At 31.9% G+C, this 16,705-nt stretch overlaps 2 protein-coding genes across 7 annotated transcripts; both read right to left on the bottom strand.

The window, feature by feature from the left end:
- Window positions 1–6,778: 6,778 nt before the first annotated feature.
- On the bottom strand, window positions 6,779–10,825 carry LOC101247568 (uncharacterized). 6 transcript variants are annotated; one of them, XM_069290294.1, is made up of 7 exons: window positions 10,631–10,825; window positions 10,244–10,360; window positions 10,071–10,159; window positions 9,410–10,003; window positions 9,158–9,217; window positions 8,615–9,046; window positions 6,779–6,985 (listed from the first exon to the last, which is right to left on the bottom strand). In XM_069290294.1, the coding sequence occupies exons 4-6, from the start codon at window positions 9,983–9,985 to the stop codon at window positions 8,663–8,665; spliced, it is 1,020 nt and encodes a 339-aa protein (XP_069146395.1). In that variant the 5' UTR covers window positions 9,986–10,003; window positions 10,071–10,159; window positions 10,244–10,360; window positions 10,631–10,825; the 3' UTR covers window positions 6,779–6,985; window positions 8,615–8,662. The 6 variants fall into 6 exon arrangements, with proteins under 6 accessions (XP_069146395.1, XP_010327502.1, XP_069146396.1 ...); XM_010329200.4 differs by having other exon boundaries at window positions 10,121–10,159; window positions 10,631–10,770; XM_069290295.1 differs by lacking the exon at window positions 10,631–10,825 and adding an exon at window positions 10,442–10,518.
- Window positions 10,826–12,225: 1,400 nt separating this feature from the next.
- XYL1 (beta-D-xylosidase 1) lies at window positions 12,226–16,466 on the bottom strand. Its single transcript, NM_001246981.1, is given in 7 exon segments — window positions 12,226–12,853; window positions 12,935–13,345; window positions 13,425–13,775; window positions 13,846–13,943; window positions 14,025–14,194; window positions 14,308–14,595; window positions 15,999–16,466. Coding segments are annotated over 7 exon segments (2,313 nt in total). The 5' UTR covers window positions 16,422–16,466; the 3' UTR covers window positions 12,226–12,281.
- Window positions 16,467–16,705: the final 239 nt, after the last annotated feature.

The following is a 16,705-nucleotide window of genomic DNA, read 5'->3' as shown; positions in this document are numbered from 1 at the left end:
TTTGTATAAAATGAGAAAGAGAGAAAGACAAAAAGACTTGACAAGGAATATACAATTGAATCGAATTGTATAAAACGAGAAAGAGAGAAATTAGATATAATTTAAAAATTGTATAAAACGAGAAAGAGAGAAAGGCAAAAGAAACTGGGCAGGGAGTATTTTTATTGTATAATTATAAGTGTATAGGACGAAAATATATGTACTTGCATGTGTATATACAATTTTCTCAAGCTTTATACAAACAGAAACGCAATTTATACATTTCGCTTCTCTTTGTATAAGTGAGAAAGGCGAGGGTGGCGAGTGACATCTGGAAGAGGGGAACAAAAATATATGTATTTATATAATTTTCTCTGTTTTATACAATTAGAAACAATTTTTGTACACTTGTGTTTGTATAAAAAGTGAGGAAGCGAGCGAGAGATTGCAGAGAGTGGCGAGCGAGATATTTGAGAGAGAGGCGCCTGACAATTTTTTGCAAACGTTTGCTATGCAGCACAATTAAATCAAATCCTAGCTACTCTATTTATTTTAGGTTATTAGTTTGCTATTATATATAATTTTCCGAAATAAAAATTACTATTTTATAGACACTAAGGATAAATTACTATGGCTGATGAATTTTTTTCACCTGAAAGATATTATTAAGTATGTCAATTAATATTCCTCTATAATTTGCGGGATCTTATCTATCATATTCAACCTTTTATCCTTTAATTATTTTTGTCTTCAAAACACTCGTCTTTCATTGACTTTGGCTACAAGCTAAGTTCTCACCTTATTTCGTCATAATGACCATCTAGTAAACTCGATAATGAAGCAAATCAAGTTAAATTGCTAGTCTTGATTCGAACACTCGATCAACGAATCATTTATTAATACTTCTTTGATCCTTTAGACCATGTCATCTCTAGGCATCATCACAAATAACATGTGTCCACCCCCATGTATCCTCGTGTATAAGTCATTTTGTCCCTAATACATATAACCCTCTCCTCCCCCTTCTTCAAATTTTTCTAACATGATGCTAGTTATGACAGAGAAGATGAATATTTTCAAAACTTTAGCAAGGAAACTATTGGAACTTATTCTATCACTTTAAAGGACATTGAGTCTACTCACCTTTTTCACATGTAACTTTGATATTGAACTGAGATAGTTAAAGATTTCTTTTCTTGCCTTAACAAACGCCTTCACATTATTCTCTAATTTTTTATGGTGATTGCTGAGTTATTTTGGATTTTTTAAATATTAAATCAAATTATTTGTATAAAAATTTTAAATTTATAAACCAAATCAAACTAATAAAATTCGGGGTTTTTTTTTTTTCCAGATTTTTCAATCTTAGGTTGGTTAGGGTTTTTCAAATACCAAACCAAATCATTGTGTCGATTTTTAACAATTATAAATCAAATCAAACTAATAAACCTCAAATTTTCTGGTTTTAGGATTTTTTCCAATAACGTATATGCATACAAACATATAATTAACTTGTGCTCCATATATTTCTTTAGTTCAATCAAAATACAAATTATCTAAGGTGTTCCTTGAGAAAATAACACAAGTTATGACGCTAAAATATTCAATAAAAAATAATAATGAAATCATCATATAAAAAAAAATTGCAAAGTCATAATGAAAATGATCATAATTTAAAAGTACTAAATCATGTTAAAATAAGTCTAATAAGTATTAGTTACATACATGATTAAACATTAAATAAAAATTAAAATTAGATTATATCTTATAAATGTCTAATCCAATGTAAAACAAAAGAACAAATATTCAACATTATTGTCATTTTTAGTGTTGAACTAATCTATTTTGTTAACATAGTATTGATTTGATTTCGAATTAAGCTTTATTAAAGTTAATAATATCTATAGGCTATAAACTTTAAATGACCATCCAAAAATCTAATTTTCAAAAAACTTGAAGAAATATATTAAAAGATAAAAATTATGAAATCATATAAGCAATATTTAAAATTACATCAAAGTAAATATTTTTATGTATAAAATAAAATTTGAAAAGTATATAGATAATGTCGGGTTAATTTGATCTCGAATTAACTTTTTTTAATCAAAATCAACCAACCCAAGTATAGTTGAATTTTTTTTCATATATCAAATCAAGTCAAATGAAATCATTAGTCAGATTTTTTATTCGATTTGACTCGATTTGTGATTTGATCAATTTTGTACACCCCTTGTGATTGCTAAGGTACAACAACACATGGTGATCCTGTTCTCGAGGTTGGTATTATTGCTAATGACGGAACTTTTTCGGTCCCGAACTCTCCTCCATGGAAAAGGAGAAAACCGATTATGCCCCTTTTTTAAATTAATAGTGGAAGATCAGTTTTTTACTCACAAAACTTTTAATTTGTTTACAAATGAAATGAATGTCCAATTAAATGTTAACTTTCAAATACCATTTTCAACATCAACTAAAAAAACTCTCATTTTTCAACTTTAACCAAATTTACGTCTAAACATCTACTAAAATTTGATCTATTATATAGTAAAATCGCAAGGTATCCTCGACAAAAAATTAATAGAACACTAACAGGTGTAAATTTACGAGTAATTATCCTAGAGAGTCACCTGTGTTTGAAAAACTATTTAGAAGTATCACTTATATGGGATAATGCACAAGTATCCCCTCAACCTATGTCCGAAATCTCAGAGACACACTTATAGTATACTAAGGTCCTATTACCCTCCTAAACTTATTTTATTAATAATTTTCTATCCCTTTTCGGCCTACGTGACACTATTTTGTGGGCCCAACGCTGGTTGACTTTTTTTTCAAGCTAGTATCACGTAGGTCGAAAAGGGGTAAAAAATTAATTATAAAATAAGTTCAAGGAGATAATAGGAACTTAGTATAGTATAAGTGTGTCTCTGAAATTTCGGACATAGGTTGAGGGGGGTACTTATGCATTTTCCCTTTGTTTTAGGACTAAAATATCACTCAACTTTGCCTATTTTCCTCAAAATATAATTGACACAAAAAATACATTATCTCTCTCCTTCTAAGACAAAAATAAATACAAATACTAACATTAGCTTCTCTATGAACATAAATAGAATACAGTAACGGACTAGCAGTTTCTATATGAACATAATACTTAGAAGAAATTTATACAACACTCCATGACATCATACTAAGACGAACAGAAATACAAAATTATGCGACTTAGACGAGAAAGGAAAAAACTAATTTCATGAAAAATGTGGTATGATATAGTGTAAATGAACACCTTACACTATAATCGTAAGCCACATATGAGATTTCACACAATGTTGCTCTTAATTTCAGGAATCAACAAATATCCTAGGGGATAAAGCACAAACTCGAAATAAGGGATAAAGAACTAATCTTTTACTAAATCAGTTGATAAACTACGAAATGAAGTTAAAAATACACAGCAAAATTGTTTGATGATCACCAGAAATTCATTGCAAATGGAGAAGGAGATGAAAATGGAGAAAGCAGATTTTTTGGGTCTTTCACATTTTAGGTGGGAAATGGAGAAAAAACCAGACATGGGAGTTGAAGAGGCGGGGGACCTAGCGCGTGGAATCATGTTGGACTAAATTTTTGCTTTATCTGTTGAGGTCAACACTAATGTGTGCAGAAAATAGAGAAATATAAAATTTAAGTGGGTAATAGGACACCCATAAAATTGAAGTGTGTAGTTGAGATTTCGGGTATAGATTGGGGGAAAAGGGGTTTTCTCAATCTATTTTGTTAGCAGAATATTGATTTGATTTTGAATTAAGCTTTATTAAAGTTACTGTTATATATGAGCTATAACCTTTATAGGACCATCAAAATTCTATGTCTTAAAAACTTGAAAAACAATATGTTAAAAGATAAAAATTATGAAACCGTATAAGCAATATTTAAAAATTACATCAAAGCAAATACCTTTATGTATAAATAAATTTTAAAAATTAGATATATAATGTCAGGTAAGTTTGGTCTCGGGTTGACATTTTTTAATTAAAACCAAATCAATCCAAGTATAGTCGAATTTTTTTTCCAATACCAAATCAAGTCAAATCAAATCATTAATCGATTTTTTTATTCTATTTGACTCAATTTGCAGTTTGATTCAATTTTGAGTTCGATTTTATACACCCTAGTGATTGGTGCGGTACAACATGTGATTATCCTATTCTCGAGATTGGTGTTATTGCTAATGACGGAACTATTTCGACCCCTAACTCTCCTCCATGAAAAAGGAGAAAACCGATTATGCCTTCTTCTTCTTTTTTGTTAACAGTGGAAGATCACTCTTTCAAGACTTTTATTTTTTTTCAAATGAAATGAATGTTCAAATACAACATTAACTTTCAAATATCATTTTTCAATATCAACTAAAAGAAACTTTCTTTTCTCAAGTTTTAACCAAATTTATGTCCAAACATCTACTAAAATTTGATTTATTATATAGTAAAATCGCAAAGTATCCTCGACAAAAAATTTATAGAGCACTAACAGGTGCAAATTTACACCATCTAGCACAGACCACTAGGAATATACTAAGGACCTGCTAGGTCATAGATATTTTTAAAAATATTTGTGAAAAAACTTTGGCAAATTTTGATTGGCCACAAAATTTGTTATTATTTGATAAATATTTTTGGAAAACAATTGAAAAAATTTGGGCAACTTTCACATATAACAAACAAAAAATTCATATTATATGCTATAGCAAAGTTTGCATAATTGTGCTCCATAGCAAACATATAACTGTATAATTCACTATACATATACAATTGTATAATTCGCTGGCCCAAATTGTATAATTCGTTGGTCTCGCTATACACATACAATTGTATGATTCGTTGGCCTAAATTGTATAATTCGCTGGCCTATTTCGCTGCAATTGTATAATTGACTAGCCTATTTCACTGCAATTGTATAATGCGCATTTGTATAGTTCGCTGCCTATTTCACTGCAATATTTGTATAAGATTTGCTTTGCATACAATTGAATCGAAGAAAAATGTTTGTATATTGTATAATTATAAGTGTATACGAAGAAGATATATGTTTTTCTTTCGCTTTATACAAAAAAGATGTATGTTTTTCTTTCGCTTTATACAAAAACAGAAACACAATTTATACACTTCTGTTGTATAAAGCGAGAGAAAATTGTATTTCACTACAATTGTATAATTCGCAATTGTATAATTCGTAGGCCTTTTTCGCTGCAATATTTGTATAAAATTTGCATTTGTCTACAATTGAATCGAAGTAAAATGTTAGTAAATTGTATAATTAAGTGTATAGCACGAAGATATATGTTTTTGCATGTGTATATACAATTTTCTCTCGCTTTATACAAAATAGAAACACAATTATACACTTCCGTGTATAAAGCGAGAGAGACGAGCAGAGGGAGAGTGACGAACGAAAATGAGAGAGTGGCGAACGAGATTTTTGGAAGAGAGGCAACTGATAAACTTTGGTAAACGTTTGCTATGGTGCATAATTAAATCAAACCGTAGCTACTTCATTTATTTTAGGTTATTAGGTTGCTATTATATAGAATTATCCCAATTTTTAATACTAGAACAGAAAAACTATTTGGGCCAACTACTTTTTATATCTTTTTGGGACTTTTAAAATTTTAAAAATTAGTTCAAACTTTAAAATTTTATAAAAAGACTCATCATTTATAGTGTTGGGCTGAGTCCTGTTGTACAGAATTGATATTTAATTATATACATATTTTATACTATTTTTATCCTAACTTATCTTCGAAGTTACTTTCAATTACAAGTAATAGTAGCTCTTTTTTTAATACAAATCGATGGTATTTCTCTTTTATTTTCTTCCTTTTTTTTTTTATAGATTCATATCAATTGTGTTCATTGTCATGACCTTTTACGAAACATGTTCAATATCTTCCCTATTCATTATGGGCTGGTTATGTGTCAACATTATAAAATGACAATACAAATTTACGAATATTTTTATTAGTTTTTAGAATTAATGAATATAATCATATTTTTTTACAAAAATAATATTTCTCCCAAAATGTATAGTCAAACGCATGCTTAAACTTCATCCGAATTTGGCTTACCAAAAGTATTTGAAAAATTATTGGTAAACGCTAGCTAAAACTTGGACATAAACACACTGCAATGAAATTGGACTCGAGTGTTAGACCTCTTTGATCAAAGCGGCCTTCACTTCATTTGTGGTAGATTTTGATGAGTAGTAAATTCGTTACAACTTGATATGATTGAATTTTACGTGTTAGGTATTTCATTGGAATGTTGTAGCATAATTTTTGCATCAAATATGCATAAGTGATAATGCTACAAATAATACTTTGTATGAGTGTTTGCCCTGAACTTTTTTCTATTTAATTGTGTAGGCATGAACAAAAGGAAATTGGTCACTTTTTTGGTACATCCCCACTTTTGTGGAGATCTTATTTTGATAGTGAATTGGTGTTTTGAGTAAACGAAACTTTATCATCTTCCATTGTTATGTCGTCTTTATCAATAGTTTATTTATGTGGTTGTGGTGTAGTGTGTGATCATTTTCGATCCAATGAATATATACTATGTATTTTCACGAGAATGCTGGTGAACTTGGCCAGATTGGCTAGGTAAAATGTGAAATTTGAAAAAGTAATATTTTGTTTTTAGACGGAAAAATCACATTTGAAAATAGAGGTGTGTTCGGCAATTAGCCCATTGATGCTCATTGAAATTGATTTTGAATTTTGCTGTGATTTGAAATGAAAAAGTCAGAAAATCTTTTTGATATTTTTAAATCCCAAAATTCAAATTGAAGTTCTATTTCAGAATTCTAATGGCCAAGCATGATTGACATCTTATATATTGGAAGGTGGATAATGCCAAACATCCTTTATCCAATGAAAATTCTTTGCTTGCATCCATAAAAATGGTCTTCCATCTACTTTTCCCTATTCATGAGCCCACTCCTATGAAAACTGAAAAAAAAAAGGAACAAATAGGCATTTCAGCTCAAACCAGAGCAATGACTTCTTAATCTTAGCCTAAAAAGTAAATTATGGTATGCATCTGCTGAATCATTTAAATTTGAGGTAGTTATCTTGAACATAGAAAAATCTTTTCAGCCAATTTGGTGACAAAGAGCAGAGATTCAGGTTTATCGAGGAGCAATTTGAACTTATGACTATGGATATTCCAAAAAAGGATACACGAACTTGCTAACCAACAACAACATACCCAATGAAATCCCACAAGTGGGAGGCTAGGGAGGATGAAGTGTACACATCTTTTACCACTACCTCATAGAGGTAGGATGTTTCCCAAAGACCTTAACTCAAGAGTAACAAATCCAAATACAAAGGAGAAGAAAGTAGTGTAGAAAACATAGTAACTAACAAAGAAAATAGTGCAAAGCCTACATGGAAGGAACATCGCTACACGTTAAACAACAAATGATGATAGATAATATAAGCAAGAATAATACGGCTAGTACAATGATAAACACCAACAAGCCTACTTCCTCGAATAGTAATGACAGACTTGCTACCCACAAGAGGCGAGATTCAAATGGATGACTGAAACCAAGGTTAACATGGAAAAGAAGTTGGAAAATATCACACTAAGAATAATAATTACTGCTATTAACTACTACATTACAGTAATAATGCACGCAGGCAAATGTGTGTTTAGTTTTGGATATTTTGTCCAATAAAAAAGGGATCTGAAGTCTGAACCTCTTTTTCCCATAAACGCCAACTTTCAGGACTGTTTTATAGCTAAGAACACTGTAAGGACGACCAGCAATTCTATGTAAACCTACACACTTGAGCTACTAAACCTATAGAAATTGATTTTGTTATCAACAGAGTTAACTAATTTAAACCTAATGTTGTGAACCTTATACCAGCTTCAAATACTAGCACAAAATCAAGTCAATAGTCAAGACGTCACACTTTGAATATGAATTTAAATCCTGATACTTCCTTAATGGTCAAGATACCACAATTTGAATTACAAATTACCAATTCGAGACTAGTGTTTTCCAGGAAGTTTCTCCCCTCTCACTTGTTTTACAATGTAAAATGAAATATACTAGCACAACAAAAGAAACTGTACAATTGCAGAAGACTGCCTAAATACAATCTTGACAAGGCAAGGATCAAAGCAAATTTAGTATCTCTCTCTCAGTAGATGGATGTTTAGAAAGAAAAAAAAAACCTCATTTGTTTTTCTAAAACAAAACATCCCACTTAATTGGTTCGTAATTAAGCTGTCTCAGAGTATTCAGGGATTATCAGTGAAATATGCCAGGTGATGTAATTAACTGGATCTTTGATACAAAAGCTCAACATTCAGGAAAGCAATTCAAAAACAAGATCCTAACACTTCCGATCGACTATTGGTATGTTTCCTGTTTTATTTTATGTCCTAGACAAAATACTATCAGCAATTCTATGTTGTATGATATATGCTCAGTTGTCCATTCATATACTAGATATTATTTGAGAGTATTGTCTTGGTTATGATAGTAATTTCAGGACGCAACAGAACAAAAGCACCTACAACCCTTTTTGAACACAAGGAAGTAACTAACAGCTCTTGATTACCTTTATTGAGAATTGATGGGTTGAACTGAGACTTGTTAATATGGCTATCTACTCCTCAACTAAGTCAATGCATGCCAGCAATCTCTTTCTTCCAGAAGGGCCATAGAGAACAGTCTGTATATGAGCATTAACATCTTCCCTGGAAGCACACTTTTCACCGGAAGAAGGCAAGGTAACCTCGATATTGTCATCCAGGGGACACCAGTCAGTGGAAGAGATATTACTGGTGGGAGTGGAAGAGGTGCTACTGTCGCTGCTTGAGGGATCTTTGTCTTTAGTAAACACTTTAAGAGTAGTAGTAGAAGTCGTGGTTGGGGTGGACATTTTTGCTGCTTTTGCTGGAGACGCGGCTGAGTGGACCTGCTGATGAACAGATCGGCCCCGTGGTCCATAAGAAGATGGTCCTGAAGTGTATGATCTGCAGAGCAGTGCCTACAAACATAACCATGTGAAGGTGATCACCATGAATTTTGATGGATGCATTATCATCATAAAAAAGAAGAAATCAGCTGTAAATACATTTGGTTCAATTGTTAATAATACCTCAGATTGATTTCTGTTGGCGAAAGCAGTTGAGCGTAAATCTTCTTTCCCGTGTACAAACTGTTTAATTAAAGCAATAATAAATGTTTAGAACTGGTAAGGGTTGTGGATTTTAGTGAAGTTTGACTAATAAGAAATTTTGTGGTTGAGATCACTGTCAAAATTAGAAAGTTGATCTCAACCGTACATGACTGCACGAATATTCCAAAAGCATTCGGATCATATTTCTTTAAAAGGAGAGAAGAAAGAGACCCGGCATTTGGAACCAAAGCGGCAAGTGCCTGAATCCTCCCACCACCGACAAGTTTCCGATTTATGAACGCTATTGTCGTTTGCCGGTGTCGACGAAGACAACCGTCCACCTGAATCTGATGTCGACGGTGACAATTTATTAGCTCTCGGACCATGTTTCGCCTCAACCAGAATACCGTCCATGACTACCACATCCTCTTCGACCTTCACTGGAGTTCTGAACATAAGCGGAATCTCAAAGTTCTCTACTGAAGCTAGAGGCGAACGGGGAACTCCACCGCCGCAGCCGCTTCTGCTTCCGCTGCTAGTACTGACCAGAGAACGGTGCTTTGGAGAATCGCTAATAAAAGGCACCGGCGAGCTTGGACAAAGGTATCGGGCTAGCGGAGAGACTTTATTGGAAGAACTACCACTACTATCTGAAGACGAGTAAGGATCGAGGATCGTAGTTTTTGATCCAGGATAGAAACGGCCTCGTCCTATGAAGTTCTGAGCGTTGATCGGCGAAACATTGCCGTCGAAGGAATGAACATTGGAAGCTTGCATATTATTACTGCTACCGAGAAAAAACTCCATGAAGTTCTTCAAATTCTTCTGCAATCACAAATTCATAAGCGCAAAAACAACAAAAATCTCTCTAATTTTAATTAATCATCTTTACACTAATGTTCGATCCTCTGTCTTCCGATTTCGATTTTGAGTTTCAGCTACCTTCAAATTTTCGAACTTTCTAGTTGGACCGATGAAGTACTTGCAAAATAAAATTAAAACAAATTACATGAGAATGACAAATTCATCGGAAATTTACAATATACAATCAATAAAAAAGAGAACCTCGGGACTCTGAACTCTGTATGCAAACACCGTATGCGCGTGATTTCTGAGGAAATTGGAATTCAGAAGCTGTACGCGATGAGCAGTTTCAGACTCTAATGACTATTGCTTGAATTTCTGCAGCGATTGCAAGCACATTAAATTCAAAAAATTGACTAATAATCAACGAGATAGAATATCAATCAACATGTTCAAAACCTCAAATCAGTTCTCTTTTGACCTCCCGCTAAAAAGCATTACAGTGTGAGGAACAATCAGATAAAAATATATTTAGAATTTTGAAAAATGCATGCGGAAATTTACAATAAATTTGATCAACTGAGAAGAAAACTTCAAAGGAGATGTCAATTCATTCATCCAAATCTGTAGATGTGCTTCGAGAAATACCTAATGCGTGTGATTTGTGCGTATTTGTAATTGAGATGAGTAATTTTCAGAATCCGTTTAGGTTTAGAAGCAAAATTGATCTACTGGTATCGACATTGTGAACCCTAACTCTTAGCTGTGAAGAAGACGTGATATTTATAGTTTTCGTCAACAATTTCTCTTTGGAGAGACACTGCAAAACAGAGCCTTCATTTTCGGGTTCAGGCTATACAAGAATTCAATACAAATATCTCAAAACGCCACTCTATTATTATTGTATTTTTAAAATTGTTTAATTGATATGAACTAGAACACTCAATTTAGATTTTTGTATCAGTAAAATCACTTAATAAATTTATCATTAATTTTTTTTATATCATATAACATAGATCATACAAATATATAAAATTAAAAAAAATTAATTTAATTTTTCTATGGGTAACCTTAATTACTGAAACAAATACTTTTATATTATCTTAATTAATGAAGTACTAAATAAAAAGAAATAATTAGGAGCTTCCACTAGTATATGTGTTTCTTAGAATTAAATTTGACAAATTATCGATAAAATTTGTATTTATAAATCTGATTAGGACTCGTTAGATCGAATAAGTGTTCTAAGATTTAAAATTGTAACCTCGAGTAATTACTTTCTAGATATATCATAGCTGACACATTTTCTTCAACAAAGCAAAAGCTAAATATTAGTGCTCGAATAAAATTTGTCTTTTTTTTTCATTTGCAATATTTTTTTAAAAAAGAAATATAAAAATAATTTTATATATTATAATACTTTTTCATTGAAACTTAAAATTATTTTTGCTTTGTAAATCTTGATCATCTTTTATAATATTAATTTTTCAACATAATTTTTTGTTTTAACTAGTCAGTTTTGTGAAAGTGCTTTTTTTTTTTGGAAATAATAATAATAATATCATAATGCTAACATACTTTAATATAATAAATACATTTCTTTCATTAATTAAGTTTGCTCGTAAAAGTTTATTAATGATTTTTATTTTATTTATTTATTTATAGGGTTTATATTGATACGATTTTAAAGAATAATTTATTTTGCTATATCAAATGCTTTTTAATGGTAAATTTACTTAAGTGATTTTATTGATAAAAAAATTTAAGTTGAGAGATGAACGATTTTATTAGATAAATTTTCAAAGATGAGTGACGTTTTGAAATATTAACTCAATTTTTTACAAATCATGTTATTGATTTATATATGTTCTCTTCATTAATAAACCAACTAGTTCTTGTGTATGTACTTTGTTTTGCCATTTTCCAGTGACAAGATCACTAGTTTATGTACTTTGGTTGCCATTTTCCAGTTTGTTCAAATATATATATGAAATTGTAGATAAGAGTAATATACTATAAAATGAGAGGACTTCACTTCTCATTCTTCTAGTTAAGATGGACAACAACAACATATCCAGCGTAATCCCACAAGTGGAGCCTGGAGAATAGTCTGTACGTAGACCTTACCCTTACTTTGGAAGGTAGCGAGGCTATTTCCCTACTTAAGATGGACAATTAAGCGAAAACTAAGAAACTTGTTACATTTCTGTAAACAAATTCCAAGTTTGGAAATTCTTTTTTTCATCTACTTGTGATATTTTCCCTTCTCTTTTGAGAGAAATATGTTGAGGAGAACTGCTCAAATCCTCACAGTCAAGGAATGCTTCAAATCTCCTATATGAAGAACATGTGGTCCTAATGCAACTTTCCTGTTTCCAAGCTCATCATGTACACTCAAATGCTTGCAAACATTGACGTTGAACTTAACAACCCCTTCTCCTTGGGGTGTCAAATGAACTTTCTCGAACCCCAACAAATGTTTCTTAGGTGCATTATGGACTGAGGGTGGTGAAGTGAACAAGAAAATTATATGGCTTCCACTTATCTTCCCTACATTTTTAACTCTTAGATGAATGTCAAATCCCATATTGCTGCAGCTTTGCCCAACCGCATCAACAGTCTTGCACTTACTCAAACGACAAGTATGTTTTTCCCCGAGAGGGAGGGAGACAAATTGTGGCGCTTTATCAAGATGGTGTTTGAACTGAGAGTAGCTTAATCCATGACCAAATGTGAAAACAGTTGGACCAGTATAAAATCTATAAGTCCTGCCAGGGTAGTTTGTGGCAGGGTTCGGCCTCATGTTCATATCAGTCATTGGAACAACGTCTGCATATGATTGTGGATACCATGTCATTGGGAGCCTTCCACCTGTAAGATAGAACAAAAACGTTTAAGGCACTTTTTCATGGAAAGATAAACACATCTTAAAATTTGAAATAAGAGACAGACTTGGGTTATAATATCCAAAGATAACATCTGCTAAGGCAGCACCGCCGGCTTCTCCAGGGAAACCAACCCAAAGAATGCTTGTTATCTTAGGATTGTCGACAGCAAATTGTACGTCCATTCCACCTCCAGACATGATAACAAGGATTACAGGTCCCTTGGCAACTTTAGCTACCTCAGCTACTAGAATTGATTGCTGTCCTGGAAGAGTTATACTTGTTCTGTCCAGGCTTTCTTTCTCAATAGATTGATCAGATCCCATTACTAAAACTACAGCATCAGCCGTGGTAGCTATTTGCTTAGCATCATCGATTTGGGCAGTGTTGCAAGACACATCAGCACATCCTGGCTTGTAAATTGTGGCAACTGAGGCTGTTAGACCTTGCAACGGAGTTGTGTACTTGCATGGAATACCTGCAAAATCGAGATATAATTGAAAAACTCTTTGTAAGTAAACTGTAACAACAGTGCTCAAATGATGATACAAATGTACCTTCATAATTGCCGATCATGGTTTTTGTCACATTAGCATTAGGACCAATGACTGCCAATGATTTGATGGCAGTCGGAGTTAAAGGTAGCGATCCTGCAGTATTTTTCAGCAAGACTATCCCTTGTCTTGCAGCTTCACGAGCTAGCTCTTGGTTTTCTGGGGTGCAAACATCTTTAGGGCCAAGGTTTCCATAAATACGGCTTTTTGGATTACCATCAAAGAATCCAAGTCTCATTAGTGTTGCAAAATTATTCGAGATAGCTCTATCAATAACTGATTCATTCACAAGTTTTTGGTTAACAGCACCTTGAGTATATGTACTCAACCAAGATCCACAATTCAAGTCCACCCCTGTTATATACAAAAAAATGTTTGGATTATAAGATTTGAAATCACCAAACATTTGAAAATGACCGATTACCTGAATTTAGACCCAAAGCAGCAGCCTCCTCTGGTGTTTTAGTGTAGTTTTGGGATTTAAATATCACTTGTAATGAATCGCAATCTGTGACTATGTATCTGTTTTTAGGCATACTTATGTAAGTGCATTGGATTTATTCATCTTTGGAAAGCAAAAATCGAGAAAGCTTCAAATTATACCCATTTAATTTCCATTCTCCTCTTACAATCCCAGCAAGAAGATTCGGATCACCACAGGTAGGTTTGCCATTGACTTGGTTATACGAACACATCACACTGGCTACAGCTCCTTCAAGTACACAACTTCTGAATGGAGGTTGAAATGTATCATCTAAATCTTGTTGTCTTACCTACTCACAATAGGTGTCGACTATCTTATAATCTTATTAATTATACGTTATTACTGTAATTTAATTTAAGATGTTATATATTAGTGTATATACAAGTAAAAATTGACACTAACCACAGCATTGAAACTGTATCTTTCGATTCCTTTCCAATTATCAACATCATAAGCTGTATAATGCTTACAACAAGCAGCAACCTTGAGCTTATTTGTGCTGCCATCATCTGTTTGTTGTAAGCCTTTGACATAGGCTACACCATACTTGCTGGTGAGTGTTGGATCTTCTCCTGGTGTTTCTTGGCCTCTTCCCCATCTCGGGTCACGAAAAATATTGACATTTGGAGACCAATATGTTAAACCTGCTAAACCAACATTGTACATTGCCCTAGCCTCTGTGGACACCACCTGTAACCAGAGACGAATTCAATATTTAAAATTAATAACTCAACTTAACGTCTCGGTGGACACCACCTGAGACGGGTTTAATATTTTAAATTTAATAACGCAACTTAACGTTTAGAAGACGACATCTAAGTATATATAATCGATACAACTGGACAAACGGCTGTCATTTTCTAAAAATACAAGCAATGCTTTTTAAATAGAAAAGAGGGAGTAAAAGTATGTTATTGAAATAATGTTACAGAGACGGCAACGTCCGTCAAGAATTGGTTGGACTTCACTTTCAATCAGCAATTTATAAAACAAATTCCATCAAATTTTAAAAATAATATTCTCTCTATCCTTATTTGTTTGTCCATATTTTCTTTTTTAGTTGTTCCTATTTACTTGTCCATTTTAACAAATTAAGAAAGGACAATTTTTTTATATATCCTTATTTAAACTTCTTGAAAATTTCCAAGTTTTAATTCATTATTTTTTAAATCATAATTAATAAAAGTAAAATTATAACTTCACTATGTTAATTGTTACTATCTTAATATTTGTATCATTTTTAAAGTGAAAAACTAAATAGTGATAGAAATATTATTCACATAGAAATTTCAATATATAGGTGCTTTTGTTGTGTTGCACATAAAAAGTAATGTCTTTGGAAAACACTACTCCCTCTAATTTCATAGAGTATTAAGGAAAACAACATAGAGGAAATAATTTAAATCATAATTTTCATTATTGCCTTTTCTGACATCGTAAATATTTTATTCATTCTTTTTTATATGTTATTTTTATTATAAATAGTTGGTTCATAATATTTGTCATTTCATAAAATCACTACATGAATTATAATATTCTTCTTATTTTATCCTTGTGAGTTATTAGCCTTGAAAATGTATATTTGATCAACATAGAAAAATTAAGTGAAATGTTACTCTGTCAAATTAATTAATTAAAATAAATTAATTCATATTCATTTATTGAAAAGTTAACTTCAAAAAAAAATTAAATAAGGGTAGAATAATAAACTTAATTTTTTAATGCACCTTAAACTAAAAATGTGACAAATAAATAGGAAAAGTAGTGTAATTTATGTCCTAATAAATGTAAAACATTCAAACATCCATCTTAAACTTTGAATAGTAGTCCTAAAAAATTTAGTTAATATGAAATAGATGGAGTACTAACCAAAAAAAGATATTCTCTTTATTTTTATTAAATATTTAAGATAACAAATTTTAGAAGTGCATTTTGACTAGATAACTCCATATGAGGAACACGAGGGCTAGGGAGTACAAATTGCCTTATTTTGAGGTAACTAATACTATAAACAAGTAGCAAAATTCTCTCTTATATGACATGATTATTCAAAAGGATAGAAATAGAATCAATTGTTAAAAGAAAAGAATTACCTTTCCAATGGTTTGAAACAATGTGACATTGAAAGAAGCAGCAGTGAGAATGACTTGAGGGAAACTAGTTGCACCAGGAACAAGACTAGTGAAATGTACTCCTGGACCAGTATATGCAACACCATGTAAAGCCTCAGACCACCATTCATACTTTGGTATACCAAGTCTACTCACACCACCTGCACCACTTACCAAAAATCCAATCTTTTCTCCCAATGTCAATCTATTAACTAAATCATTCACTCTGTTTTCCACCGCCAAAGATGCATCACAAAAGGTTAAATTACCTAACGCTGGATTACTCGTAACATCACAAGCGAAAACAGGTGAATTTTGTGCTAAAACTTGTTTCAGTAATGAACTTAATAGTATGAAACCAATAATAGAGAAATGATTATTATACGCCATTCCTATGTCATTCATATATTGAACTAGAGACACAGGGCAGGCAAATTTATAGAGTGGGAAAAAAGTTAACATAAAAGAAAATTTGTTATGTAGTAACCCGTGATTTTTCTATTACAAGAATCTGCCAATTTTAACACTATCTCATCTCCAATAACTATTTTTTCTTAAATATTAAGAAAAAGGTAAAAATGGGGTCCGTGAAAGATTTCTACTTTGACTGGCCTGCTTTTTTTTCTTTTATTTTTTATTTTTAATTTGGAAGTTCCTTGCAGAGTCTGTAGATAGTGATAGATTTTAGT

Source organism: Solanum lycopersicum, chromosome 10 (genome assembly GCF_036512215.1).
Source record: "Solanum lycopersicum chromosome 10, SLM_r2.1".
Classification (NCBI taxonomy): Eukaryota; Viridiplantae; Streptophyta; class Magnoliopsida; order Solanales; family Solanaceae; genus Solanum; species Solanum lycopersicum.
Note: the sequence above shows the minus strand (reverse complement) of the source record. Positions and strands in the feature narration are given on the sequence as shown.